At 41.0% G+C, this 26,878-nt stretch overlaps 1 protein-coding gene across 1 annotated transcript; it reads left to right on the top strand.

The window, feature by feature from the left end:
• The first annotated feature begins 1,084 nt into the window (after positions 1-1,084).
• slc16a2 (solute carrier family 16 member 2) lies at positions 1,085-26,878 on the top strand. The gene is made up of 7 exons (XM_038698804.1): positions 1,085-2,131; positions 12,360-12,504; positions 13,290-13,788; positions 15,992-16,135; positions 18,634-18,862; positions 21,059-21,325; positions 21,453-26,878. Exons 1-6 carry the CDS (start codon positions 1,717-1,719, stop codon positions 21,307-21,309), a joined length of 1,683 nt encoding a protein of 560 aa, XP_038554732.1. The 5' UTR covers positions 1,085-1,716; the 3' UTR covers positions 21,310-21,325; positions 21,453-26,878.

The following is a 26,878-nucleotide window of genomic DNA, read 5'->3' as shown; positions in this document are numbered from 1 at the left end:
ATAACAATAGATCATATTTTACAGAGCATACAGTTTGTATGTAAAATCTTACTGCCCAGTATCTTAAGCACCCAGTAACTACAGCTGATTTACTTTGCAGATAAACACTTTACATTCAAAAATCAGCTTAAATGTTATGAATTGATATAGATTAAACCACCTAGTAACAACTACAACAGTACTGGATACACAAAAAGCCATGAGCATTATAATAATGTAATGATATACAATAATGGACCTTTCCCTACACAAACAACACCTTATTTTGCTCCTGTTATGTATGTATAACTTAGTCATGTCATTTGAATGCAGAGGTTTTACTTGTAATGGGAGAATTGTACACTGGTGTATTGCTACTTTTCCTTTAGTAAAATAATTAAATACTCCTTCCACCACTTCTATAGATGTCAAATAAATGCAGTGGCATAAAAAGTGCCTTAGTCCCCTTTGAAATATAACTTAGTGATGTAGTATAAAGTAGCATAAATTGGAAATGTAAGCACCTTACACTACGTTACTTGACTAAATGTAACGTTAACCTACTTGATTACTTCCCACCTCTGTTTTTTGATCACATTTTGAGCCATTGGAAAGTGGACACCCACCTTAGCAAGAGTTAGTCCAGAATTAGACGGGAACAACATGAAAGTTGAGTTGTACTCCCGCTGAACCGTGTTAAAGAAATATTAGGAAAACGATAAAACAAACGAGCACCGACTGAACAAGGATAACGTTAACTTAGAGACTACGGCTATTTGACAATAGCGTTAAACTAAATAAACCACCAAACCCTCTCCCTGCTTAATGAAAACAGTGACTGAATAACGTTACTAGCTTAATCCAACCGAAGATACGGCTGAAACAGATGTCACAGTTGACGGTTAACGCCAGGATGTAAATACCAGTTTTGTCCGATGAGGAAAGTGGGTTTGCATGGGTGACATATGAGAGCTGAAGTTGACAAATACTCGGGATTTTCCGTGATTCCGACAAGACACGAAGTTCAAGCTCGTCCCACCACTGTCCAGTAACTGCACTTGAGCTCCGCCATTGGTTCCAACCGTCCAGCAGTCCATCCGCCGGGGATGGGAGGCGGGGACTAGCTGTTGAATGACGGCCGTAGCTCCGTTGACACTTACGAGCAAAGACAGCTTCTGGGACCCGCGCGGGCCTACCAATTTAACATTTACACCAAGGTATCAGTTGAAAGAGGAGGAGCGCCTGAGCGTTTAGGCCTGTTTTGTCACCAGGAGATGTTGCGGACCGTGTGCGGACTCAGTGACAGGACGACACGGTGTCGAGGCTGAGCGGACGTTTTCACAGGTTGATGATCCGTTTTTGGCACCGAGCAGACAGCAAAAGTAAATAGGCTAAATGGTTTTAGTCTCTTTAGGCTGTTCATAGACGCATGAGCTTACATTTAAATGCGAAATAGGCGGTGCCTGGTGTTTCCTGGAAAAACACAGATCTCAGACTAGAATGACACATTTAACGTGTGCAGGTTGGGGTTTATTCGCTGAAGTTGACACTCAGACTGGGGCCACGCCAAGCGGGGTGTAGGGGGCTTGTCTTCTCAGTTAGTGACCGTCTGTCTTGCACATTTTGACAGATAGCCAATTAAATCTTTGCTCCAAATTGGTCGTCTTATGTCAGTGACCCATATCTCATGCATGTGTGCCAAGAGTCCACAATAACCTCTCCATCAGACCAGGCAACATGGGGATCAACGGGTTAGACAATCAAGCGCAGCCGTCCAGCGGAGAGTCCCGTACGGAGCAGCCAGCTGCAGATCCTCAGATAGAGCAAAGAGATGCTCCCCAAGAAGCAGACAGGACCAAGGATGGTGAGACGGCTGGCAGCGAGTGTAAAATCGTGCAGGAGGACAGCACGGTGCAGCCCGAGGCCGGGTACAAGCCGCCACTCTCCCCGGCTTCTGAATCCGAGGCAGGGGTCCATGTGGAGATGAACGGATTCGTCCCACCCGAGGGGGGTTACGGCTGGCTGGTGGTTTTTGCGGCCACCTGGTGCAATGGGTCGATCTTCGGGATCCAAAACTCTTTCGGCATCCTGCATATGATGCTGGTTAAGGAGCACGCAAACCCAGACGACAAGACGTCTCAGTTCAAAGTGGGTGAGTACCAGACTGTCTGCTGAGGGGAGCCTGACAATGTGATGAAACAATCAACTGGTGGGCAGAAGCACATTTGTGCTGGATGCATGCTTGGTTACAATTGAAAAGACATTATATCACAATGTAACATCCTCTTATCAGTAGTTTATGATGTATAGATTACTCTATGATATGTGTCACAAGCACAGGTGGTTAGGTGTGTTATATGTGTGCATATTACTTTTCTTTGCTGTTCATGGTTCATGCTTTCTACAACTGCTCCTTGCAACTTTTTTGAGTTGGTCAATTGTCAATGATTAACATGCATTTTAGTTAGGACTGTGTTCTCACTATCTATTCATTAACACTACTGTTTATCTAATTCAGGTGCTGCAAATCCATATCAGTGTGTCACATTTGACCTTTTGCTTGAGTCTTCATCTGAAGGCTGAAAGTTATAGAAAACTGTACCACAGGCATTTGAACAGTCTATCAACCTGTGAGAAGAAGACATTATTAACACATGCACAAACAGGATCTGTGCACATGCATAAATGTATGGAGACATGTCAGAGCGAAGGGGCTGCTACATAACCAGGCACCCTGTGCAGTTAGGGGTTCAGCACCTTGCTCAAAGCTGGACTCTTTCACTGGACTGATTGCAGTTGACTGAGAGAGAAGGATGGCATGGGACAAAACTCCAATGCTAGATTCAAACCTGGACTTTCCTGACACATATAGTGTATACAAAGCTGAAAGACCTTGTGGTGATTTAATTCCAGGAACTGATTCACAATGCAGCAGCTTTGTAGCTGTACTTGACCAGAATAAGGCCAGTGTTCAGCCCTCTGTCTCCCAGCATGCTTTAATTCAAACCATTCTGTTGAGGATTATATCACAAGCTTTTACTGGTGAATGTTCAGATCATTTCTCACAAATATACTGGGTGTTGTAAACATGCCTATGATACAGCAGACAAGGAGCGACATTGTGATGTAGAAATCAGTGATGTTATTTTCAAGGAGTGAGAGAGTTCAGTCTTGTGTTATGCAGATAAATTGCTCTCCAGATTAACATGGAAAACAAAGCGTGCAAAGACTTTGCAAGCTAGTTGATGCTACATCAATAGTTAATGGGACACTGACATATTGTTACTGTAGCGGAAATGTTAACCTCAAAAGCTGGAATTTAAAGCCAGCATCCAATGAAGCATCTCTGGAGGTTTGGTCCTTTGAAGGTGTTAATAGAGTCTTGGCCTCAAGGTTTGATGTTGTTAATCACATTCACAAGTGCTGACTAAATGAGTAATTATGCAAGTTCTTTTTTAAGTGATGAACGTTCAAGCAGGCTGCTTGTTCTGAATTGAATTTGTGAAATGTCAGACGGTCGGATTTTGGTGAAAAGAAATGTTTTTGAGGAGTAGGGGTGGAGCATGTAACAGGAGTGGGTATTTTTCTTCACTCCCTGTCAAGTTCCACAACCACTGGCAAAGGTTAAGGTCAGGATGTGGGAAGGGATTATGGTTCTAAGACTGTTCCCTGGAACAAATTCAACCCTTTCAGGTCAGCATGAAAAACAGTTTTACGAAGCAGGAGAAAACTTGAAGTCAAAACCAAAGGTTCAGACATGACCAGGCTCATTTGAGTGTAAGCAGAACAGGTTAACATCTTTAATGGCTTCTTGCACCTTGTGATCATAATTTATGTAAAGGAAATTGTTGTGTCTAGGGGCAGCGCAACAAGGCATCACATTACTCTCTATCTGTGTGATAGAGAGTCTGAGAAAGTGTTATAGTTTCAGCCCCCCCCCCCCCCCCCCCCCGTCAAGAATTTCATCTCCAGCCGTTTCTTGGATTTGAATCTAGGCTGTTCTCATATGTGAAAGGATGAAGCGAGTAGGCTGAGTCCTGACCTTTTCCCCTCAACAACAGAGGCGGGGAGCAGCTTAACTAGAACACTCACAGTTATGAAGGCTCTTTAAAAAACATGTATACAAGTATCCAGTCAGTAAAAGCTAAATGTGCAGAACATCTTAAAACAACAACAATGTCTAAGTACTTCACAGGCAATAAACTACAGGACTATAAGTAAAGGAGGTGATAAGGAAAGACTGGGATGCGATTCAATCTTTCCATTTTGTCTTTGTATCATGCTCAATTACACTGGGTATTTATTAAACCTTGAGGGGTAAACAAGAGGAACAACAGCATTTATTTAAGTAATAGAAGGTAGTGAAGGAGAGCTGAGCGGGTTATGAGTTGCAGATGGTGTTGTTTTGCTCAGTGATTACAGCATGGCACAGTCAGAGGTTTAACTCCTGTTGTGGCCACAGCGGTACAGAACTGCCAGTATGTCAAGGTGTACTCGGAGTGAAAGTATTCAGCATTCTTTTAAAATTGATTATGCTTTTAAAATCAGTTGGGGGATGAGCCTCTTATGTGATGTGTGAGTGAATGCTTCAAGCTGCAACAGAGAATGTATGTGAAGGGGCGGAAGAAAGGGACTGAGTAAATGAGTGATTCATTTTTCATTCATCCCTGAAATAATTTCCCTCTATATTACGCCAACTGTTATGAGATAAAAAAAAAGAGGCATCATTCAGTCCCATTCGATTGTCCTATTTGTCCTATTGCGTCCAATATCAACTTTATGTTTGATTTATTTTTAGAGAATTTTAGTGCCTTTTCCAAAGGCATCTAGGCATGAGTGATTAATAATGCTGAGGTTTTTTTTCAGAGTTTTTTTTTTTTTTACTTTAACTTCAGTTTAAAGTGGAGAAACTATTAACTATAAATTACTTACTGACATCAGCGTTTGGCCGTTACGCAAGTTTTCCATTCAAATGTTGAAAAGATGCAAACAGGCTCACAGGCCCAGTCTTGCACATACGGAATCAAGCTTTTAAGAACACAAGTGGGAAAATGCAAAGATATCAAAAGGCCACAAGCTCCTCTGTGCCACACTTTGACACACACCAAGTGTCATACTGACTGTAGTAACCTGTGAGTAACAGTGGTATCATACAGGTAAAACTAGTCAGAGAGGGGGCTGCGTTCTAGAAATGTTTTGCTAAAGAATGTGTTCAAATGTCGAGTCGTGTGTTTGATCATGCCTCTGTCCTCTTTGCATAACCTCGTTCTGTCTTATTTGGCTTGGCAATCATTAGTGTTAGGGTAAAATCAGTTTCACCTTTGGATTGAAGCTGCAGACAATATATAGCATTTTCCACATTTTTACATTTATTATGGGACACTAACACATAACTGAAATGGAGGCTAATAAAATCCATATAGAAATAGCAGGTTATTCCACCCATTCAAAGATGGGGGGAACTCTGGGATCCCTAGGCCTTTAGATGAACAATAAATAAAATAAAAGTTGCCAGTTTCACCACTGTACTACTAATCTTACATCATGTGGCCAAGACCCAGAGGCTAACATTTCTTTAAATCCAACTATCAAGAATATTCTAGCCAGGATTCAAACAGGTGTCTGTGCTGTCACAAGCAAACTTCTCCAATCACTAGCATACCTCTGTGCTCTCTGCTTTGTAGCTCTGCTGCCCCAGATTTCACCAGCATCTCCAGGGCAGCTGGAAATCCCAGGTTGGCAGATTAGGGAGTACTGTGGCATTTTTGGCATTCCAGAAGCCAGGGGAATGGGTTGAAGTCGGATCAGAGTCTCTAAAGGCTCCGATCCAGGTTGGATCAGAGTCAGTACATACAGAGGATCAGGGACTTTTTTTGTTGAATGTGAGTTTATTTTAACATGAATAATAAATCAGTGCATTTATTTTTAGACAGTTTTTCCTAGCAGGAGCAAATAGAAAGAGTGACGGGAAAAGAAGGCACAATCCGACACAAGGGAGGGGATAGGTGACGAGTAGCTTCGTCTTTTTTACAACTTGAAAGCTCTGAGAATCCCACCAGCACTAGCTAGAGGCCGCCAGTTGTAAATTAGGATTAAGAGTATCACAACAGATCAGGAGTGAAGTCTGACAGCAAGTTTAGGCAGAAAAATTTAGCTATGCTGCTACATTCACATGTGACTCACTGTACTCTCTGCAAAACGTATCCATTTTATATCCATACATACCCCCTCATCTTGCATCATTAATTGTGTCAACACAAGCATTTTGCACAGCAGTAAATATTATTAACTTGGAGCATGATATGACCAGTAAATATCAGAAGAAGCTGCTGGTTGATAGTGAACGGTACCATGTAAACTTCCGGTGACTCATCAAGCAACAATGTGAGTTTCCGGAGACTCCTGATGTCAACATTTGTGTTCTGAGGCGGACTCGTTTGAAGACACTCCTTTCGCATCTGTGACAGCTGATGCCCCAAATGACTTGTCTTACGCACAGAAACTATGCTGCCTGACCTGAAGTACTGTACGGTAATTAGCCAGTTAGGTAACTGATGCTGCTATATAACAAGGATTTATGAACATGATACCTATCCCACTACTTCTTCTTGGCACTTGCTAGGTATCTGCCAGCTACTTTCTGAATTAGCTTGTTTGTCTTGACAGTTAAGTGCACTGTTCAATAAGACCTGGTGAGGAATAAACTAAGATAAGCTAAAACAGCTAAGTAGGGATTTAACTGAAACATTTGCAGGCTTCTGCACGGTTAATAACATGGGTTAATAGTTTGGAATAGAATATACCAGATACAGTATCTTCTGTAACCACACAGAGCTACTATGCCAGAGAGAGATGCTTTGGGGATGATGAAAATGATCCACCACGTTGTCTGCTAGCAAACCTACCCTTACACCATGACAAATAACCATCAAGCTTTTTTGGTAGATCCAATAACTAGTGCTGTGCAACACATCAAAACATCAAATCATGATATTTATCCTATTAATATTCTAAAATACAGTATAATAATGTAATAACCTTTTAATGTCTTTGTTTTTCAGTTGAAATGACTACGTATGTCATATAATAACATATTACCCAGTCCTAGCACCTGCTAAGGACATTTCATGTGGCCTTGAGGGAATGGGCTTCCTTGCCAAGTCTATAGTCTTGTACGTCAGCCTTTCCGTAAAAATATGTATGGCTATTGTACTGTGAGTATCCAAGATAATTTAAAACACAATACGTTTCATTGTTTAGTTGAATAGTTCCTCCTGTGTACAGGGAAAATTGTGTTAGCCACAAACAGTACTGCCAGAAAACATTTCAACAGATGTGTTTTTGATTGCTTTGGTACGTTGGATTTTAAGAAACAAGGATTATTAGATTATTTCTTTCAAATTAAATGGTTGCTTCAGTCAAGTTCCACAAAATATTGTTTCTTACTTTCTGCAGTGGCATCTATCTGAGCAGATAGTTCTTTATTTTTTTCCCCCAGGTTTGGAGATATACAGTATGCCAGTATGACTCAGGTACCCAGTACATTGGAGGTGAATAACATTTTGTTGTTTTGAAAAAGTCAGCAGCAAACAAGTCTTTCCAGGAACAATGGGCCTCATGCAAGAGCATTTTTTATATACATATCTTAAGTTTCTCTTACTTTTTTCGTATGGTAGGCTCGTACCAGTGTGCAACATCATCCACGATTCACCGCTGCTAACTCCAGATAGCTGTGTAAATGACCTGCATAAACATGATGAATGCCTTTTGTGCGTAAATGAGCTTGTGTTCATGAGAATTGTAAATTAACATAATTAGGACCTGAAAATGACATATAGATATAATAGAAGATCTTCTTGAGTTCAGAGATTTAAGTCCTGCTGTCGGAGATCCATAAAGGAAAGTCTAGTGTTTATAGCATCAGCACAGGAATTAAGGGAATAGTGTTGGATGTGTGTGACTGTCTGCGGAGTTATGGGTCTAAAATGTTTAATATTTGCATAAGCACTGCCCATGATAGTCTAAACCACAAGAACAACCATTCACCTCTCTCTGCCATGCTGTCACTGTCTTCCAAGGGCCTGACGCTCTAAGATTGCACTTCCAGGCGGCAGGTTCTCCTAAATCGCTCGTACAAGCTACTTAAGAACAAATCTGTCCGTACGAGTGGTTCTTGCATGAAGCCCATTGTGTTTGTTAATAAGGATAATACACAGAGCAGGCTGTGAACACAGTTCTTTGAAAGTACTTCCTACCTACTTTCTGTCCACTAAAACAGGGACTAAAGAGCTGAAAGTTGATACATTAACCTCATTGTCCTGGAGAACAGAACAAAAACAACAAAATGTTGTCACTTTCCAAATACTCTGTTACTGCACTGTAGCTGCTACTAGACTTTGTCTATCTTTGTCTAAATATTTTAACCGCTGTTGTTAAGGTAATTGTTCAGTCACAGCTATCGGGAAATGTAAGTATAAACTCAGTATTGTTTGGAAAGAAGTGAGAGGACCTGAATGACACGAATGCCTCAATCTCAGTACACTCATGGCAGTATAAAATGTGGTTTGCTTAGCATGCTGGAAGTTTGTTAAGATATTGAACTAATATAGAATCAGTTTCTCAGTACTTCATGTACTTACACATGACTGATCAGTCACAGTAGACACGTGTTTAAGCATATACGGTATATAAATATGGTACTGTACTGTAATAGTACTGTAGTGCAGTTTTTCTGTTTTGATTTTTCATTAGACAGCATGCCATACAAAACAAAGTATGTACTAATACAAGCTAAACATAGTACCTTTGGGGAAATCTCTTGGTACATTAAATGGAACTGTCTCGAACAGTGTTTCTCTGCTTCAAGAAGTTTGTTCTCAGTTAGCCGTGCAGCTAGAGGTCCTATAAGCTTTAAAGCTTAAATAAAGCTTTATTTACTTTAGAAAACATCCTCCTCCTCCTGGCTGTCCAAAGCTCCTGTTAGCAATTACTTTAAAGGTAAAGCTACCTGTCCTTCGTTAAACTCACAGAGTTGAGGCAGAGCAGCCAGAGGACTTCAGACAGAGTTCTTTGTGTATGTGTGTACTCCATCCATGAGAATCCATTTTGGCTGTTGTAGCTTCTTCTTGTTGTTTTGCAGTGAATATGACAATATTGTTGTGCAAATTACTATGTATTTCCACTAATGCAGAGGATGTCAGTTGGGGAGCAGTCCTTGAGTGTGGCCAAGGACACATTTGCGTACATTCTGCCAAAAGAATGTGGCTGTATGAGGCCACGTCTGAATGTGGTCTCTGCGATCGGATCTCAATAAGTCCTCAATACGTCTTGGTTGCAATCACAACTGTACTTAGAGCTGTCCACTTCTCAGTCTCTCTCTGGCTGTCTGACTGCATCCATCATGTAAAGACAGTCCCCTCACCACTACCACCACATACAAACACACACATTATTTTGCTTCTGTCTCCCACGCTGTGTTCTTTTTGCTTTGTTTAATTTACTATAGTGAGTACACTCCGCTCACAGACCTTTGCATGTGCCATGGCAGGGGGGGAAATGGGGCTTTTGAGGTAGGGTTGGCCAGAAAAGAGAGGAGAGAGTGGATGAATGAGACAGGTTTCTGTTGCTTTACTAGCCTTTGATTGTAAGTTGGGCCTTGTCGGTTGTAGACAGTGTGCTTTGGTTTTTAACACGGTAAAATGGAATGTACATGGCACTCTCTCCCCAGGTACTGCAATCATCCTCTCCACTTCGGTTTAGTCAAGAAAGCTTGGATGCAGGCTTGGGTGAAGTGATTGGATAATTTGTCATAACATGACAACAAGCATACATTTATAGTACTGCAGAAAATACTTGTACTCACGTTATCATGTTGCTTCAGTGCCAGATTGTCATTGACATCATTTCAGTTTTTGTAATTTTTTGTCTGTTCAGCCACTGTGGCTGTCACTGCTCATTCATATTACCCAGCTCTTCTGTTAGGGAAATGGTATAATGCCCTATTCTACATAAGCATCTAACGTGTACTCATAACTGCAGTGAAGTAACAAAGTGCAAACCCATCTAGAGCCAAAAATGAGCAGTACTGTAGAGCAGATGGGAAAAAGAATATGGCAAAAACTACAGAAAGAGTAGTAATATATAAACGATGACACAAATCCAAAAGGGAGACACCTCAATGGGTGGTGGAGAAGGACAGTTATGAGTTAAGATCATGTGGTCCTTCCAGACAAACGAACTGCGCATGTGGTAACAGACAAGAAATAGAAAGTGGTGCTGGTGATAGGTCGAGCTGTTTTAAGTGACGGGCAACATCAATAAGAAGGAATATGAGAAGCTGGAGAAATACCAGTGAAGGCATTAATGATCCCAGTAGTTGAGGCACACGCAAGGCTGTGGACATTAATTTCTGAGATTCCAGGCACCAGACTGCAATGCAAACTAAACCCGACCCAATTCTGTCAGGAGTTTTTGGCTGTGCACATTTCTTTTGGATGATTAACCTTTAAGGCTAGCCATATACATGTCATCCAATTTCATTCAGGGCTATATATTTTATTTCTGACCAAATGCTATGTATCTTTGCTTACACAGTCGAGGCTGCAGGTTATTCTTGTGGACCACATAATTTGAAGGATCTTACCACTGAATTGGGGCGCCACTATAGACATGGGGATCATTTAATGACTACCATAGCCTTTCCCTTAGGGCCATCATCAGGCCAGACTTTACCTTCCTACTCGTATGAAGATGTTCTGTCATCTAGACTGTACTGTGGATAAACCACCAAAGTTAGCACTTATTTGAGTGATTTGCTCTATGCAAAACCTATTGAGAGTAGTCTAATGGTGTTGTGCACTGTCGGGTCATTTTTTTGTTAAAAAGCTCTAAAAACCTACTGTACCCCAAATGGCAGACAGGCAAAGTTAGCGACTAGCTGGTGAACAGAGCAAAGCATTTATCAGTTAAAGACCCTCAGGATTTGATGGAGACCAAAACAGATTGCAACTTCGGAGAAGTGTGGGGTAGAGGGTTTCAGGCGGCAAGTTTTAAGTATACTAGTCCCTTAGGAAATTGGTTGTTAGCTCTCTAGATCAGTGGTGCAATATGGTGCAACTGCTAATGCTAAGGTGCTAATGGGAAGCCAAACCCAAACTCCATGGCTTACTTAGTAAAGTGGGTTAATCTGATCTTGTGAAACTTTGCCATTTATTTCTGTGAATGGTATATTGGTATCTCACCCGTACATTTACCATAGCATTTAACCTACTTTATTGTTGCCCCTATTGATATCCACTTGTGTATATACTGTAGGCATCTGCTATATGCTTTGAAATGTGATATGAAATGTGTTGAAAAGTTTTGTTGCACCTCAAGATGAAACTTTCTTTGTTCTGTTTGGACAAATAAACTATAGGAAGGCTAGGGTACAGTGCAGTCCCACCCTTAAACTATACAACATTAGACTTTGTAGTGTATATACTGTGTACCAGCAGACGTGCAAAGTACAGAATGTTTAGGTTAACCTTCACAACAAAGACTGTGTTGGTATACTGTTTCACACTGAACTCATGGAGAGAGAGTGTGTGTGTGTGTGTGTGTAAGTAGGTAAATCAGTCAGTGCACCTGTTTATCAGTTTCTCTGCTCTCATTCCTATTGAGCTGTTAAATCAGTGTAACTCACAGCCCAAACACCACGGTAGACATTAAAGTTACCTTTGCTCCCCAGGAGACTGGATCCAGACATCTGTTTGTTTTTACTTCAGGGTATGCAGTGTCTCTGTTGGATCATTCTGGCTCGTTATATTTTAACACTGGATGGACATTACACCACAGGCCAGAACTATCCACTTTGATCCACTTTTTTGATCTGCTTAATCACCATGAGAAATCTTATGAAGTGTGTCTGATGTACATGATGCAAAGATAGACACAATACACAGTTACGTACACTTATATTAATAGCAAATCACATCAGATAGTGGATGGGGCCACACAGAGAGACTGATTTCCAAGAAAAACTGGTGCATACAAAGGCTGCCTCCAATGAAATAACAAGTGGCACATGTGAAAATTGAATGTGAAATTTCTTATTCTCAATTTCAAGTACATACGCCATAGTTGTTTGACTGTAAAACAACTGTAGAGACTGTTGAAAGATTACACATGACAAAATGAGTTAGTATATTGTTTCCATGCAGGAAAGTGAATCAATTTCTCCTAATTTTTTTGCTGTATGTGCGTGTGTTGTATTGCACACTATTGTATTCTGTGGAATTATAGCACACAGTGCCTTTCATGTTACATGGATTAAATATTACGTACGGGGTTTCCAAATGTTTCTGACAATGAATTCTCTCGCCTCTCCACTTCCTCCCCAGCCTGGGTCGGGGCACTGGCCATGGGCATGATCTTCTTCTGTTCACCTGTGGTCAGCATGTTCACAGACCGCTTCGGCTGTAGAAAGACAGCTGTCAGTGGGGCAGCCCTGGCTTTTATAGGGCTGCTCAGTACATCCTTTGCAAAGTAAGCTACTGTACATTTATTAAAGACGTCACTTGTTCTAGCCCCAGTTTGTTCCTCTGAGGCATTACCATTATATCTGAGATAACTTCTGTTATGAATTTGCTCTATATAGATAAAATTGAATTGAATCGGAAATTTTAATTTCTGGCTACCATCTTTTGTTTAGATTAAAAACACCTTGGGAAATGGGTTAAAAAATAAATAAATCTTTTTTTCCAGAAAAACAATTGTTTGGTCCTGACTCAAATGTAATGGTAATAAAAAGAGTTACAGGGCTACATTTGTTTAAGCTTCAGGGCAGCTGGATGACTTTTTTGGCATTTATTTGCTATTAATAATCACATCTTAGTTTCAGTCATATAAGATATTGACAGAATTTTGGAAAAGGTGAAAACTGCTTAGGCACTAAACAACTATTAATTCAGTTTTAATGACACAGGCACTCTTAACGGTCATTCAGTAAGTTATATGATACTTCCTAGTGGCATCTAAGGTGCATTTTTGTATAGTATATTTATAGCTTATTTGGGAACCCTTAGCCATGTTGCATTTTCTTGCACTAGTAGCCAGAGCAGCTAAACAAAGGCCACAGGTAACATGTAGAATAACAGATTTTTAGGCAGATGCCTATACTCAGTCTAAACTTCACATGTTTAACCATCTATAAAAATCTGATATGAGCAGTGAAACGAGTTTGTATGTTCAGTTTCAATGTTAAAGCAAACAAATGGTCAAATAATAACCAAATCATTACTCCTCTTTTTTTATTATCATTTTTGTTACAGCTCCCTGAGCCTTCGCTATTTCACATACGGCATACTGTTCGGCTGTGGCTCCTCTTTTGCCTTCCAGCCCTCGTTGGTCATCTTAGGCCACTACTTCCGCCAGCGCCTGGGCCTGGCCAACGGTGTGGTGACGGCCGGTGCTAGCCTCTTCTCCATGGGCCTCCCTGTTTTCCTCAACAAGGTGGTGGAACCTCTAGGCCTCAGCAGGACCTTCCAGATCCTCAGCCTCTTCATGCTGGTCCAGGCCCTATTGGCGCTATTGTTCAAACCTTTACTGCCTGCTGGAGGAGGCATGGGACCCCCAGGCATGGGTCTTGGCCCTGCCAACCCCCAGACCCAGCCAGGGGCCACTGCTCAGAGGGGGAGCAGGTGGAGCAGGGTCATGGGTGGCGTCAGGAAGTACTTCAACCTGCGCGTGTTTCACATCGTGACATACCGCGTGTGGGCATTTGGAGTTGCCACAGCTGTACTGGGCTACTTTGTCCCATATGTCCATCTGGTAAGAACAATAATGGGCATGCTTGTTGTCAAATTATAAGTGCATGTTGTGTGTTTGCTCCTGCCTTAAATTTGGTTATTTGATCTCAAGACTATACAAATCAAAAAGTCTTCTCTCTATTTCTTAAATATTATATATAAGTGTACAATCACATACTTATGAAAGATGTTACATTTTGTTTATATTCGGTAGATTTTAATAGAAGATTGTATGTACATACTAAGCATTATGTACTTAACAGTCTTTCATTCATCTCCGTATACTATAACATTACCTAATATGGATCACATGCCATAATATTATTGGGTAGTTTTGATATGTGTTTGGTAAATGGAGGAATCCTGACCTCTGTATTGATATTATTGGGTTATCTAGGTCGTTTTGGTGTTGACTAGTCAGGGTTGTACGTGCATATATCTGCGTGAAGAAGGAATGTCACTGTTCGTTCATAGGTAGATGGTCACACTGACTTACGTGACTAGTCAGGGATAGCAGCCAGCTACTAGGGGCGGGACTTGATTCTGCTTAAGTGTGATTCTTTTTTCCGAGTATTGATCAATTTTCTGTGTGGGTACAAAAAATAATTGACCTACACAAGTTTTCATCACTAACGCAACTGTTTTATTATCTCTGAGTCTGAACAAAGTGTAGAAACAGGGTAGAAAAAGGCATGAAGATGACTCAGCAGCAGTCTATCGGTCATTATCTAAAATGGATGAAAGGAGAGAATATTTATACAGCATTTGTTTTCATTTAAGTTTTCTTATTATAACATAGGCTAAGGACATACTGCTCTGTTGGGAAGCAGTGGCACGCGTGTGTAGGGTGTCAAATACATTCCAGGAATTTAAGCCCATGTTGCATGGAAAAATGTTTCAGCATATTGCAGGTGTTTCTGTCGTTACCTGACATGATCATTTTACAGACATTACAACTAGCACCTTACTTCATGAAATAAAGCCAAGCTTTGGACCATTTCTTCCTTTCCACCATGACTAATTTTTGTTGCAAGTTTTTGCAATGTGCATCTGACAGGACAATTTGGAACCAGTTCTCAACTGGAACAGGTTGTTGATACACAACACAAGAGCCACATACATTGAAAAACTACATTGATTCGCTTTCCTGCTAAAGCTTAGGATGTACATATTAAAGCTTGTGTAACTATTGAACAAGCGGCCAAACAATCATTCACTGGGGAAAAGGGTGCCACCAATGTCAGTTAGCTAATTAGTTGCAGCTGCAGCACATTAAATAGCATCTAAAGGTAACCGCAAATATCACTATAGTCTGTTTAAATGCTGGTGTGGTTCTTACTCTTCAATACCTATCTCAAACTATTGACAATATGTGTAAAATAACACGGGGGAGGAAGGGGTGACTAAATTGAACATCATTATAAAAAAAGAAGTCAAATAACTCACGAGTCTTAAAAAAGCATAGTAATTTGGCTTTCCAAGATAAGTATATTTGCAAAATCTGCACATGACCTATGGCTGACTTTGTTGTGAGATAGTGAGATAGTGAAGGATGAGGATGAAGTGTAAAGCTGTAGCGTGGAGCTGTGAAGTTGATCTCCCTCTATCCAGATGTCGGATGTTCCAGCTCCGGCCTCCCTCTGTCAGGCCTATTGTTTCAGGCTCGGGCCCAGATGTAAACACAGCCCCGGCCTTTGTATTGGCTCCACCACCTCAGGAAACCTCTCCTGTATGGCCTCTCTGTATTCCTAAACATTCCCATCCTATCCTATGGCCATTGATGAATGTAGAGCCCTTCAAAGCAGAGCAAATATTTCACTAGCATGTTCAGGAAAGACTTCAGAGGATGGTTTAATGTTTTGGATCCGATTTGGGGGGTCAGGGCTGAGGGGAGTGGGAGGGTCTGACCTATATGCGTTGGGTCTTCCTGTCCTGCTGTACCAAAGGTCTGTGAATGAAGACATTTTTATTATTGTACGCTCTTCGCTTTGGGTTTATGGATGGACAAATTCATCCACTCCACCAAATGTACACCCATTTGCTGAGTACATTGACTTTTTAACCATGGAGCTCAAAAACACATGAAAAAAGTGCACAAGCAGGGTTGTGTTATGTCTTTGTGAGATCATTCATTATTGGTAGCTCCTGGTGAGTTTCTTATGCAGCATAACACATACAGCCAACGCTCATGCTGCACTGTCTCTGTTTTTCCTTCCGTGTCTCAGATCAACTTTGTGAATGAGCAGTTCAAGGACACCCAGAAGGAGTGGGTGCTCCTGGTTTGCATAGGAGCTTCATCTGGCGTGGGACGCCTCGCCTTCGGCAAGATCGGAGACCTCATTCCTGGCCTTCAAAAGATCTACATGCAGGTGAGAATGTCTGAAGGCATAAAACAGGGGTAGTCCCCTTTTCCTTAAATGTTTTGCATGTTTCTGTGAAATCTCAGTTAAAAGTGGTATGTGGGCCTCGACCTCGTACCAGCTAAATTTCTGACACAGGTCTATTATCTCACTTTTAGCCTCTTAGTAACATGGTTTTAATGATTTATTTGTACCATTTTAAAATCTGTCTACATTAAAAGTTGTCTTTGTTTTCTTATTTATAATTTCTGCAAGGTTAGCGTTACGATATACATTCCTGCATAATTATTACTCTCATAATAGCTTGTAATGTGTTAATAATGCAAAAGTCTGCACATCAACTTTGACCTGTAATAGAAGACTTGAGGTTAACTATTAACAATTGTGTTTTGACAGCCACCATGTACTCTGTTAAGTGCACCTTTTTTTGTTTTGCTCACCCATCTGGCACGTTTTATCACACTGAACCAAGACTTGTTTAAAATCATTCTATTAAAAGAATTATGTATTGTCACTGGGTTGAGCATTAGATTTTTTAATTTGCAATCTCAGTGATTCAGTGTCTTTAATGGCTTATTAGGCTGCAGATAAACATGACTCAGACGCTAATTTGCACCCACTTACAGTGACAGAATAAAAACAAGATTGTGTGTTGCCATAAGAAGTACCCACCTGCATAATAGCAGGGATGATTCAGTCCTGAGAAAATAGAACGGGGAAAAGCACAGCCGTTCAGGGCAGTTTGAGAGGTGAATACAACAGGATTTCTAATTTCTTGCTGGTGTACCTGTACTTCCTGCTGAATGCAATACATTGGCTATGTCGGCCAGAATCACAACACTCATTCTGCATGTTGTTAATCGAGCGTGTTGTTCAGCAGAGGGAAACTGAGTGGATGGATGTGCAAGTGATATTAAAAGACACATAAAAATATGTTTCCAATGCTCCCTTGGTACTATTGGTGTAACGGTGGGAGACAGAACGGTCCCAAACGCAACGCTGAGGGTTAGAAAAAGAGGTTTATTGAGGAGAAGGGGGTTCGAGGCGAGGGCGGGTGGAAGGAGGGGGAGAGGCTGACGAGGACATGGGGAACCGAGAAGCTGGAGGAACGGAGGGCACTTAAGCTGGAGGCTTGAGGGAGGCTGGCAGACGGATAGGAGAGGGCGCAAGACTGGGGTCCAGGCGGGGTGCGAGAGGAGAAGCCGGAGGGCGTCGTGGAGGCGGCGAGAGGAGGAGGCAGGCGAGCGAGCCCGACTGGCCGAGCTGGGAGGCAGAGGTGAGTGAACCTGGCAGGGGGAAACAGAGAGACAGGGTTAGTAGGCAATGGGGACGTGAAGCAAGAGGGAATTTTAGAAAGAGCCAGAACGAAGCGGCGACACCAGCTCAGGAGCTGCGACGATCGAGCAAGGATGGAGTGGAAAGCCGGGGTAGATATACTGGTTGTGATGAGGCTGATGGCTGGCAGGTGCGGCGGCTGGGGATGGAGGTTAACGAGGTGCAGGTGTGGGTAGCCAGCCGGGCTCCGGAGCAGGGAGGGAGAGAGCACACACACAGAGAGAGAGAGGGCACAGGAGAAACCAGAATGTGAGGGAAAGGAGAAACAGGACACTCACCAACAGCCGGGCTGCCACTGCGACAATTGGACATTTCGATTGTGCACAGATAATGTTTTCCATTGAAAAAGAGAATGTGTTTACAGCATGCTGCTCAATAATATCCCTCCTGCTGTCATAATAAACAGACTGGCTGTGAGGGAGTCTTTTATAGATAGGAATACTCTCTTTTATCCAGAGTTGAACAAACTATGTTTTTAAGAGTTGCTTGTACAATGTGGTAATCACAAAGGGCTTTTCGGGTAACACCTTTTAGCTTGTTGTTGAGGCACATAACCTTCCTTCACAGTTCACTCATTAAACTTGTGAACTCTGAGCTCGGCGTAATTCAACAGTATTAGCTGACTGTTTAGGTTTGTACAAACAGACAGCCTTCAGAAACAACAAAAACACAATTCTTACGCAGCCTATGGAACAGATGATGTGATTGAGATATAAAAAATCCTCAGCTTTATATTCTTTGGTTTAGATATAATCTCCACATAACGTAATACATGAACCAAAATGGTCGTAGTACCAGCCTCATGCCAACCCAGGCTAACTTAGCGTTTCAGCTATCCATGCTCAAATCTTGTAAAAATATTTAGATTACTGCCATGGAAATGGCAGTAATCTAAAAAATATATCTGCACTGACACTAACAGAATGTTCACAATAAAGACAAAAGGCCTGGAAGCCAAGCAGGGACAACAAGAATAGAAATTGAGCCGACTAAAAATAGGTTGTATATTTTCCCCTCACTTTCTGCAATCAGTGCTTCTGTTAGTACTAAAGAAATCAAACACCGGAAACAAGCAAACACCTACTGCAGCTGTGACCCATGAACAAGGCAGCCTTTAAGGAAATAACAGAGAGGCTTGAAGCTTTTTAATGTGTTCTCACTGTCTGTTTCAGGTGGTGTCCTTCATGGCACTGGGCCTGATGTCCATGATGATTCCTCAGTGCTCTGTGTTCGAGGGGCTGGTGGTTGTGTGCGTGTTCCTGGGGCTGTGTGACGGCTGCTTCCTCACCATGATGGCACCCATAGCGTTTGAGCTGGTTGGGCCCATGCAGGCCTCACAGGCCATAGGCTACCTTTTGGGCCTTATGGCTCTTCCCATGACAGCAGGTCCACCCATTGCTGGTGAGAAGCACAGCTCTTTTTTTGTTGTTGTCCTATTTTCATAGCACTGATTTATACGGTAGAAGCCAGAATGAGACTTCAGGATGCAACAAGTTGATTGATATTAGCAGAGGAAGGATGGAAAAAAATGTAGGCAGTAAAGGGAGAGTAAGACAAATACCTGGGAGGATAGATTATAGGCTGATTGTATTTAGAGATGTTTGGGCTTGTGGCCAACTGCAATCTGTCTCTAGGGATTTGTCTTCTGGCAAAAAAACACATGCAGGGTCACATCTCAGTACTCGGCTCCATTTATGTCTCCTCTACCTCCTCCGTCTCTCCTCTGCCATGCTTCTCTCTAGCCCTAACAACAGGAGTGTCTAGAAGAGCTCTGAGGACAGTACATTAATTTGATGATTCAGCCATCCTCGTGCTCTCTCTTGCCAACCTCTTTCAGATCTCACACATACCTGGAGTGCTTTTACCACATAACACTCTAACAGCTGTTGATTTCATAAAAACAGACATTGTTTAAAAAAAATGCTGATTTCTGTTTTGGATTACGTCTTTGGAGAAAGCAATATACAGATTTTTATTAATTACATATCCAAAACTATGTCCTCACAAGAATATCCATGGTGATATAGTGAACTGGAGCTAAAGGAATCAGTCGATTAGTAATCTGCAACTATTCTGGTTGAACAAAAACAAATATTTTGAAGACGTCACTTTGGACTGTGGGAAATTTCTGTGGGCATTTTTATAATGTTTTCCAGACATAACAAATATTACTCACATTTTTCTGGGATACTGACAATATAGTTTCACAGATTGTTACTTTGTTTTGGTAATATAGCTGGTGTTTGCATTTGGCAACGTGTTACGCCACAGAAACATTTTGGCTGTAAGGAGTTTTGTTTAGAGAAAAACTGAAAGGTGTGTATCTTTGTCAGTGACTACCACCCCTGTGATATAACAGACTTAGTTGCTTGCATCCAGTGCATGTGGGCTGCCACTTTAATAGACTAACTAGCCAAATGATTATACTATTTGTTTGTAGTGGCATATGGTTTAAATTTTCCTTTTGACTAACCACAGATGTAGATGTTATCTGCTGTTGTTAAACAAAACATGCAAAATTATCATGCCATTATCACTCTATCAACATGTGTTGTTCTGTGCAGTTCAAGAATGCATACTGTACATTGCAGGCAGCGTTGTTAAATGCACGCCACTCCCACTGCTTTCATGTCACGAGGTCAGTGGTTAAACATACTTTGCAGCGTGTTAAACTTGTTGACTTTGCTTTGTCACCATAGATAGAGTTTATTTGCTTCAGCTCACATGCAGATAAATGTAGGATGTGGATATACATACTATACAGATCACAGGGTGAGATTCTTAGTGCTGTATTGTATCGCAATAGTGCAATCTCCTTATTGACTTCCACTGTTGATGGCAGGGTGCCAAGTGTTGCCATGAATGAGTATTGACCTGAATCATTTCAGTGACTTAAAGAATAATTGATGTTCTAGAAATGCATTAATTTCAAATTCAGATATACTACAGAATTATTTTGGTCATAGATTGTGTTGTGACGTACATTAGTTATAGTACATTAATGAGCCAAAACTATTTCCAACCAAATCTGTGGACATTTCACTAAATTCAGTACTAACAATGTAAGTAAGGTGTTATTTAGCGAGCTTTAGAGGTGCAGGCTTGTTGTTAGCCCCTGCTTCCAGGCTTTAAGCTATACTAAGATAAAATAAGCTAAGCTAAGCTACAGTAATCACCTCCTGGCTATGTCTCCATACAAGAGAAGACACAGACATGAGAATGGCATTGATCTTCTCATCTAATTGTCAAAGAAAAAAGCAAATTAGTGTATTTACCAAAAATGTTCCCATTTGTTGCATTTAATAGAGCTATTTCAGGCAAAAAGTTCCTATCCTAGGGCTGAACTGGGATAATATTTCAGGCAGGCAATCTAGCGTCAGCCCAGGCCGATCTCCACACATTCACAACAGACCAGGGACAGCACTCTGGGCCAGTCAGCTGGCCAGGCCACTAGGAATCCTCCTGGTGCTCCCAGTTCCCAGTCCAGGCCTGCTCTATCCTAACATGCAACCTTCTCTTTAATATCTACTCTTTGAAACCTATTCTGTCATTGTTCCTTGATTAAAGAATCAGGTCCCCTCTCCCTCCACTGCCCAGGTCTCCTACATGATTACTTTGGGAACTACACGGTGGCCTTCTCCCTGGCTGGGGTTCCTCCTATGGTGGGGGGCGTGGTGCTCTTCTTTGTGCCCCTGATACACCGCAGGCTACGGCGAGGCCAGGCGGCAGCGTCACCAGAGGAGACAACTGCCCACATGCTGCCCACCGTGCAGCCAGCGGGGGAGCCCAAGAGCTGCTCCAATGGAGACATCCTGCCTGGCTATACTGACGTAGAGACACACATCTGAGTCTCACTGTACAAAGGTGATATATATTTATACATATCAAGCATATATCATGTAAGTACAACAGGAAGTATGTAAATGTACATACATATACATATTGTCTTATTCTAAGATTTTACTTTCCTTTTGCTTTTCTTTCCTTCCAGGGATTCAGCCCACCAGCACCTTTTCTCATCCTTAGATCCCCCCCCCCCCCTCCCGACCAGAGCTCTTAACCATGGACTTCCTCCTGTTGGCTGACCTTTAACGCTCTCACCCTCCTGGACTCTCATTGGCTGTTTTGTTATTTTCATTTGAAGAGAGAAATCGAAAAGTGCACTCTGGCTACAAGCCACAGAGAGGACGAAAAGAAGGCACATTGGCGTTGGAAGATAGAAACGCATAAGGAGGATAAGCACAACACAATCTCTACTAGGATCGTTTGCTCATTGGGCACTCTGTAGTAACACACACCTCCAAGAGGAATGAAATGCTTTTACACCATTTATCTCGCTACTTTAGCTTTTTGAAGCTATAAAAATTACTATGCTTTCTTTTTTAGATTCCATATAAACACATTGTTAAGACAAGAGGTGTATAGAATTTAGAATGAAGGGATAAATTCACGTTTTCTATATGTAGTACCTCATGCATCTAATCTTTTAACAGTGCATTTTATTTATTTTGTGTTGCTGAAACACAATCTCATCCTGAGTGATTCCCAGGTTAGCTTTTTTCCCGTCTACTGTTTACTGCCGCGACAGTTACAAGAGAAATGCGCGTAGCTGTTGTAAATGTCACAGGAGGTAGCAGACAATTCTTGAGAGAGATCAGCCACCAGACACAATCAACTCAATTCAACAGCACACTTTATCACACTGTACTCACATCCGGGGTCCAAAACGTCAGCAAAATGGCTTCAACTACTCTGCCAGCCTGCCTGCATGGGAGACAGGTGGGTGACTGTGATTCCACCGATTCATATGCCATGAACCCTAGTGTTAATTTTTTTTAAACGGTTTTGATATAAGTCAGTGACTTTGCAGCTTGGGACAGATTAACAGATGCAGTAGGGGAGCACTGTGCAGGTGCCTGAATTAATGAAACTTAACACCACAGTTGATACAAGGTCTTCTCTTGAGTCTGTACAGCCTTACCTTTCAGCACTTGTTTTTTTTTCCAATCACCAAACTCTACAGTTTTTATTGCCCTTTTTAAGTTTTTAGCAGGGTGCTAGACAAATCCGCATAAACTGTGTTTGTTACGGCTTTGAAATGATAATTCACAGTAGTTTTTTTGAAGTGTGCACATTGTATACTGTGGAAAGTGTTGCAATTAGACCTATTTGGAGATTGACAGCTGTTGGGAGGATAGCTTCTCTTCATCTTCAGAAAAGGCATTTTTTTCTCATTGCATTCTGAAGTTTTCCTCTATGTGAATGTGTGTGTGTGTGCGACACCTGTATTTTTAATAGCAGAGGCAGTTATGTAAACTATTATGTTACAATCTGTTGTTGAGAGGGAACTACTGAGATTAAAGCTGCCAAAATGGCCTCAGCCTTCATCAAGCCATCTCACAGATAATCAGTCTATTTGCTGCTTTAGTTTAACTTAGTCATGAGGGCGTCGCTCACTGTGCTGGCAGTAATGAAACAAAATATCACGGCCTCTTTGAGATATCCCCTCAACAGGACAGTTTGCCGTCATTGTTGTTTCATAAACATTTGGACCACTTACCTCTGCACTCATAGATTACAAGTTCTCCTGAACAATAAACTTTAATGGACAGATGTGAAGTAGAGTGGCAATAACTGACTCTGTGAGTTACACTCTGTTTTTATATGCATTACTGAATAGCAAAGAGGGGAATTGGTACACGTTAAGAAAGGAAACGCTCTGGTGTTCAGGTGGTATTCCCTTCTGTCAATCTCCCTCTTTGCTTTCACTGACATTATTCAGTCAGCTTCTGTGTTACAACACTTTAGAGCCCAAAACCTACACAAACCTCACTGCTGAGTGTAGTTTTTGGGGGGTAACGCTGTAGGACAAACAGTTCTGAATAGGAAACATACACCTATACCTCAGTAATTAAACAATCCTCACCAATCCAGTTGGACACGTTGGCATTCTTATTACTTTATAATGTCACTGTTCTGCGTAGTCATTTGTTGTTGCAATCTGAACTGGTCTCAGAGCCGCAAAGCTGCCAAACGCCTGTTTTAAATCCACCTCACTTCCTCCGAAAACCTCAGTAGTGTCTGTTTAGGTGTCACAAATATGTGGACATGTCAAACTTCCATTCTTCCTTATTTTGCCTTCACATCCATTTGCTCCTTTGTTCTGGATCCTCACCATTCCTCCTCTCTCTCACCTCTCCCTACACATTATCATTAGCTTCTCTTTATTTTATCACAGCCTCATTTCTCTGTCAGTGCTTGAAGACATGCAGTTCTATAAATGTCCAATATCCTCTACTAAAGAGACAATGAACCAGAAGTAGTGGAGACCCATCCAGTGGTTAAAGCATGTTTAAAAGCAAAAACACAGGCCTCTAGTTTGACCGAGGTAATGTTGCATTTTCTCGGCAGTGCAAACAGCTGTTGACACTTTTTGCAGCTGCCAATAGAGGCAATTAAAAAGTGTGGGCCGGGTGAGTTGTCCACCTGCCAGCCATGTAAGCTAACTAGTATCATAAATCGTCTTCACAGTTTAACTTGATAATAGTATTTCTGATCATTCAAGTTTGAGTTCAATTTTAAGATTCATCAGCCTCCAAACAAAACAAATCACATGAACCAGAACGTGAAGCTCGTGCACAGTAATATGATTGAGCCCAATTAAATCTTAAAAATAAGGAGTCTTCTCTTCGTCACTTTCAAAGTGACTTGTTTTAAAGTATTTTGATTCGAAAGTGCTTTATTTAACGGAATCAGTATCCTCCTGCCTAATAAATAATGGTTAACTGTGAAAGTAATTAATACATTATTTTGTTTGTATTATGAAGGTCACAGGAAATGCTTTCCCTAAAACTTCAGAGCTGCACGAAAACTAACCCATAGCCCTAATAACTGGTTTTCTGTTCTTTGGACAGCATCCACTCACAGTGTAAATATTACTTTTTTTTTTACACAAATTAAATATGGAGGCAACATTTGTTAATAAGTTCATATTCTGCTGTTTTACACAGCATTAAGTTGTAATTATGTTACTGCTCCACTAAAAAGAGTGTTAAGTACAAACAAGTTGCACAGGTTTATTAAAACTAGAGGCCCATGTCTCTAAAGTCCTAAAGTCCCACAATGTGGCAAATTAATAAATTAATAAAAACTACCACAGGGAGCTTACCCTCTGGCAGCCACGTTGGAGGACCTCAGTGTTTTGGTTAAAAGGCTGATTGTGTTTCTATGCACAAAACGTATCCGTCACAAGAAAATTTACTAGACTTGTTAAAATGTTTGTGTTTCTTTGACTGAACTGTTTTTCTTTTCTTCTTTTTTTTTGCGTTGAATCAAGTTGTCACCTTGTTAGCTAGCAGCCTAACGTCACTGTATATTTTTTAAGAAGAGACATAAGTGAGATACTTGAGCCACAGCAGTAACTTTACTTTGAAAATAAATCTGCCTTACAGCCGTGGCCCAGCTGTGATGCATCATAACCACAGCAGATTTGATAGATTTGATGTAATTTGATTGACACAACTGCTAAAGCCTTTATCGTGAATTAGTCAGATCAACTGACTTTTTACTTGTTTTTTTTCAGTATAGTCATTGTCCTGGATATTTGTTAACTTGATTTTACCCGTGTCAGACTCATCCAGTTTCTGGTCAGAACCAGCAGATTGTAACTGACATGTATCTTATGTACTTTCTATAATTTGTAATGGTTATCCATTAACCATAAACTCTTATTGTGTTAGTTTGTTTAAAAAGGATTTTTATGTGTTTTTTAGAGATACATTTCAATGACTACTGGAAAAACTGCTGAGTTGGTTGATCTGTTCAGAGTTGAAATTATATATAAACGTGAAGGAGATGAATGAATGAAGAATGACACAGTAGATCTGGATGGTTGCATGATTACTGCTGAACCAGTGTTTGGCTTGCCAGATTCTTTTTATCTATGCAGCATTGGCAGGCTCACGGTCCACTTCCTGTGACCACTTCACTTTCTGGAGTCTGATCATGTCAAACTCTAAACGATGAATGTTTACTTGGAGTTTGCATTTGTCTCCTGTAGCAGTGTCAGGAACAGCTAAACATACAGTAGAGCCCTTTATCTAGAAAAATTAAACAAACAACACTACTGCTGTACAAGTTTTACTTCATGTTTTTAAGTTTTTGAGCGGCTGCTGTTTTCCATGACAGTCAAAATGGTGAACACTGAACATTTTTGTGTTCGTTCTTCTTTACATACTGGTGCTTGCCTGTGGCAGATCAGAACTACAGAGAGGCACATTCGACACACCAGGATGCACATAAATAAGGACAGGCTTGTATCAAATCCTGTCACACCCACATGGCAAGATGAAGCTAGCAGGCACTTTTTGGTAGTTGAATTCTTCCAAAAACAGTGCAAAGCCGGTCAAATGAACTAAGATCAACATCTTTGTACTGCATGTATCAACAGTTAATGTGTAATATTTACTCATTTAATCAGTTTGTAATTGTATTCAGCTATTGTTTCATTTCATTTAACATTTGCTCAAATTTGCTGCTGATATGAATTGGTTGTTCGCCAGAAAACAGAACTTGTCCTCTCTGTCATTAGACATTTCCTCTGGCAGAAAAACAACCTGACTTGAAGTCAGTCCAAACTGTTGGCGATGTTGAGCCTTATTATTCTACTTGCCATTTCTCTGCCTCTCTGACCCGTAGTCGCTGCTTTCATTTGAACTGCTTTTTCTCGGCCTATAACCATGCAAACAACATATGAAACAGGGTCACTGAAGGTCTACGTATCATGAAGCTGAGCCGTGATTTGCAAAAAGTCCGCACCTCACAGACTGTCATGTCACTTCCAGCAACAATCCTTTTTTCAGTGCTGTTGCATCATTTGTAATCTGCGTGGAAAAATGTTTTTATTGCTTTTAGTCACACTTTAATAACCTATTGTTACAGAATTCCTGTATTATTCATGCATATTTTCCATAATCTGGACTGTTGGCATCATGTTTTCACAGCTATTAATACTCTTTTTCTGGTGATATATATTCTCATTTATATTTGTGTATGGTCCCAGGGCAACACTCGGCCCAGGCCTTTCCCTCAGCCTTACATGTTGAAATATGAGTAATATTTCCTTCTCTAACCTCCAGTAAGGTTGCTGCAGTTAAACCTCTATTGCCTGTGTTCACTTAGTGAAGCTGTCAGTCTCCGTCCTCCCTACACAAGCTATACCTTTTTATATAAATAGTTTAGTAATTTTACAAAATGCTCTAACAAGGCCAGTGAAGCCGCAAGATCTGAAATTGAGTCATGCTGCTAGAAAAAAATCTTGTAATTTTTTGTGTATTTGTCAAATTAATTTTGAATCTGTATGAAAAAGGCACATTTTTTTCTATTAAACCAACAATAAAGATGTAATATGAAAACAAC

This window comes from Micropterus salmoides, unplaced genomic scaffold, assembly GCF_014851395.1.
Source record: "Micropterus salmoides isolate LMB-PRFRI ecotype aquatic unplaced genomic scaffold, ASM1485139v1 Ms_hic_scaffold_5, whole genome shotgun sequence".
In the NCBI taxonomy this organism is placed as follows: Eukaryota; Metazoa; Chordata; class Actinopteri; order Centrarchiformes; family Centrarchidae; genus Micropterus; species Micropterus salmoides.
This window is presented reverse-complemented; position numbering and strand designations above follow the sequence as displayed.

What these genes read in the sequence shown, in the direction of transcription:
- slc16a2 (XM_038698804.1), top strand. Translation starts at nt 1,717, where the DNA reads ATGGGGATCAACGGGTTAGACAATCAAGCGCAGCCGTCCAGCGGAGAG. An exon ending in GACGTCTCAGTTCAAAGTGG is followed by an intron (nt 2,132 to 12,359) that starts GTGAGTACCAGA and finishes CTTCCTCCCCAG; the next exon opens with CCTGGGTCGGGGCACTGGCC. An exon ending in AGCAGGTCCACCCATTGCTG is followed by an intron (nt 18,863 to 21,058) that starts GTGAGAAGCACA and finishes TCCACTGCCCAG; the next exon opens with GTCTCCTACATGATTACTTT.